General features: G+C 38.3%; 1 protein-coding gene across 1 annotated transcript; it reads left to right on the top strand.

The window, feature by feature from the left end:
* Positions 1 to 1,680: 1,680 nt before the first annotated feature.
* EAF02_007141 (uncharacterized protein) lies at positions 1,681 to 2,667 on the top strand (the record flags this gene model as incomplete). The annotated part of the gene is made up of 4 exons (XM_038903189.1): positions 1,681 to 1,924; positions 1,988 to 2,271; positions 2,332 to 2,427; positions 2,494 to 2,667. 4 exons carry the CDS (start codon positions 1,681 to 1,683, stop codon positions 2,665 to 2,667), a joined length of 798 nt encoding a protein of 265 aa, XP_038756668.1.
* Positions 2,668 to 4,147: the final 1,480 nt, after the last annotated feature.

Below are 4,147 nucleotides of genomic sequence, written 5' to 3'. Positions count from 1 at the left end.
GGTCTCAAATTTTTCTAGGCCTAAAAATAACCTATATTTGTAATGAACTTAATAAGTATTTAGAGATCAATCTTAGAATTAAAAGCTATAGAGTTAAAGAGAGTATACTACAAAGCTATATATATAATCGGCTCGAAGCTTAATATTATACTTAGCTCGATCGGACGCGATTATATATATATTGTAATAATATCCTTAAAACCCCTCTATTAGGATATTCTTATATCCTTCGATTCTATAATCACGTATATCCTTATTGAGCCAATAGAGTTATTAGGATTAGTTTATTATATAATCGATATATTGAAATTTTAGCCAATTTTTATGAAAGTGGAAAATTATCACTGTGAAGGACTGTCATAAAAGGATTCAATTCTACCTTAGAATCTAAAACTAAAGAAGGAAGAAAAGAATAAGAAGAGAACGGTAAGGGCTCCGGACTATATACACCAATGAGTCACGTGCTAGGCTAAGGTCCTAGAAGCTAAGTGACTGAGAAAGGAACCTGAAAGGGACTGAATCGTCACAATCACGAAATATAATCCGATCGGGACTAATCGGAAGCGGAATACTACTATGTCGGGATTAGTCGGATACCTCTATATAAGGATACCTCTATATATCCTTAAAAAAGTTTACAAAAACCGGTATCCTTATAGATAGGTTTTGCTGTAATGACAATATCTTTTTTCAGATTTTTGTAAAACTCTGAATTGAAGCCAGAAAGAATGATGGTCAATTAAGACATTTTTAATGAGATCACAACCCCCCCCCCCCCCCCCCCGCCCCCACTGAAATGCGTTACCACTGGTAGCGACCACCATAAAAGTCCTAGAAATATTCTTAGGGACTCCGTCTTTGTAATTCAATCCGCCATCTGCTAGAAGATCCATGCTCTTCTCCTACTTTATAGTTCTTTGGCGACGCTCATAACATTCCCTCGAACACGAAGCCGCTTTCCTCGTAAATTTCTTTCAATGCGTATATTCTTGTGGATTAGCAGCCGCTAAATCTTGCCTGTGCCATGTCAGCACAATTAAGATAAACAGCCAAAGACATGTATAACATTTTAATGCAAGCAGTATGAAAATTTCCATAATATGTCTGACTTACCACAGACGTGGTGATGAGAAGTGAAGAATTAAATGTATCGTACGTTCTAGGAAGGATTTGTATCAGCGCAAGTGTCTTTTCCGCTATCTAGGCCACCTGACCCTCGAAGACTAGCAGTCCAGTATAAATAACACCGGGTGCCGAGCCAGCATAAATACAATTAATTTCGTAGTCACGTTATTGTTAGTCTTAGAAGTGTTAAAGATTGTTGAAGCGTATTTAACATCTTTATCTCAACCCTGATTCCTGTAATACGCTGAAGGGGAGAGGAGTTGTTCATGGTTAGCATCGATAAGGTTCAGATATTGGGTAAAATAATATGTCTGTAAGGGAACGCCAGGTTCTAGCTGTCCCAAGAATTACGACCAGCTCTATGTGTCTTTTTTCAGCCGGAGCTCGTGCCAAATAATAGATTTGAGGGGGACAAATTGCCCCATCAAAGAAGCATTACTCGAAACGGTACGATCATAATGTCTACTTCTCACCATCATTATATCTAGTTTTTAAGGTATCTTTCTAGCTTGTACTCATTTCGTGTTTATTTAGGATAACGACACCTGCCGTAAGATGAGTCCTATAAGTTCGCTTCAAACCAAATTATCTCCAAGTCCTTCTTCTGGAAAATACTCTTCCATTGAGTCGGAAGAAGACACGACATCGCCAACACAGTCACAGTTCTATGGACTGAGAGGGAAGATAGTTTCTCTCTCCGCAATACTGAGCCCTGTCTTCCTGCTTCTTCTTGTCTTGAACCTACGCATTTCTTCACATTTAGAGAATGATTATACGACCCGCACCATTTTTGGTGACAGTATGACCTCTTCCTTCGTCCTTATCCTCTCTCAATGTAAATTCGTCAACTTACTTTCTCTAGTTCCATGGACCAGACAGACTTTCGGTGGAAATGATAATTTTCTTCATGCTGATCCGTACGATGGCCAGGCTTGGACTCTCTACAAAAATCAAAACTTTGATCCTGAACGTCAGTCTACAGTTTGGGACGATATTTATCCAAGCAATTTCATTGCGGTCGAAAATCCACAGCAGTTTGGGTTCCAGGGTGGAGTGGAATTAAGTGCTGAAGCACAGAATTCGACCGATTTTGTGGCTGGAAGTCAGGGATTTGGGTTGGCTTTTTTGCATCAGATACACTGTGTTGTGCGCAGAAATTTACCTAAAGTATTGCTTTCGTATGGCCTGGCTAACAATTCTTTGTAGGGTGTCCTAAAACACTATTTGTCCTACGTGAATCGTAGTGAAATGACGGCACAGCAGAACGTTCACACGGATCATTGCATAGAAGTTTTAAGACAGGTGCGTTCGATTTTTTTCAGTTCTTTAAGGAATCAAGTGTGAAAAAGTACTGACTTTTATCTGAAGCTTATCTTGTGTAAAGCAGACTTGAGCGTGCAGCGTCCCAAGGGGCTTCCCTCTTCTACGAGGTGGCCTTCACAGCAACAGCATATTTGTCGTGATGAAAGAGTTTTGATGGATGCGATATGGAGTCGTGCGATTGTTAAAGCGGATGGTGGGTGGATACGGCGACGTAAATAGCGTGTTTTACATATGGGAAATTACAACTGTCTGCTTCTTCCCACTCTTGTATCCATCGGTTTTGTAGTTCCCATCCCACCATATTGTGCCAATTTATCTACTCTTTTTTTATTCGAATGTTACTAGATACAAAACCAGAATTACGCAACAGTACTTAAGCATTTTCTGATTCATGAACACTCGCTCCGCGCCATTGATCAATATCTCAGGAGACATGAACGCTATACAGATAGCGCAACCACCAGCATTTATTCGTTTGACATTGCCATGTGTAAGAGCGTCGTAGAACAATGTATCAGCACCGAGGTACGGTCAAGATGCCTTCAGGACGCATGCTTTCATGTATTCATTCTTTAGCAGACCAAGCAAAATTGAGCCCCAATATATCGCATAAGGGAGATACTCATTTTTCATAGATTTGTCGGGCTGATGCTCGATGTGCTTCGTACTTATATAAGTGAGAACCCGAAGCATGAACACCGTGCCGTAACAGTCGTATGACCAGCAAGGCCTTCTATCATCTATGCCTTCCAATACTTAGATATGCATCAAAGTTCCAAAGTACTAACTGGCACCGCTTGAAATTGAAAATCAGAGCGGCCCACATAAAATTTCAATCTGTGTCGTCGAGATGAAGACAAAGAAATACGCTGGATATTTTCAAATACAAGATCCTACGCTTGGACCAAGTAACCAATATCCCTACATCGTGCACATCCCTGTATCGTATACATTTTTAAACTCACTTTATAACAACTTTAATATTTAATAATAAATATATTCAATAAGATATAAAGCTATAAGTTATCTAAGAGTATAATAAGATATAATAGATTAGAAAAGAAGATTTAACATATCCTCCAATAAGAAAACTATATACAAAAGTTTCTTCTTCTTAATATCAAATACATAAACAAGATATAATAAGTTATTTCAATACATTTGATTGTAAAACATAGCATAGATATATTGTTTAGCTATTGAGCAATACGACGATTATAACAAATCATATTGAAGGAATCTTACAATATCATAATATTGTCAATGTATGGTTATAAGCAATCTGTCGCGTTGCCGAGTGTGTCGAGTCGCGACCCAATCGCTCTAACGATAATGACAATAACCATATCGACAATTGAAGCGAGTGGAGATGGTGATATATAGTTTATTTACAAAGCAATAACTGATCAATTCTATAAGAAAGATAGAAAGCAACAAGTAATTCTAAAGATTGTAAGCACGATCGATACATATATTAAAACCTTGAGCAAGACGAAACTGAGTTATACTGATGTGTTGAGGTTTGTATATATCGATAGTATAATCAAGACTATAAGATAAGCTAGGCTTACATAGAGAATTCCTATATCAATCACAAGAGCAATTCCAGAGGGAACTGCTAAATCCTATACTGATACGCTTAAGACTGAAGGGGCGCCTCAAATACTGAAGAGCGTTAAGACGAGTATACCCAAAACGA

Source organism: Botrytis sinoallii (assembly GCF_014898435.1).
Source record: "Botrytis sinoallii strain Bc 23 chromosome Unknown BSIN_012, whole genome shotgun sequence".
NCBI classification, from domain to species: domain Eukaryota; kingdom Fungi; phylum Ascomycota; class Leotiomycetes; order Helotiales; family Sclerotiniaceae; genus Botrytis; species Botrytis sinoallii.
Note: the sequence above shows the minus strand (reverse complement) of the source record. Positions and strands in the feature narration are given on the sequence as shown.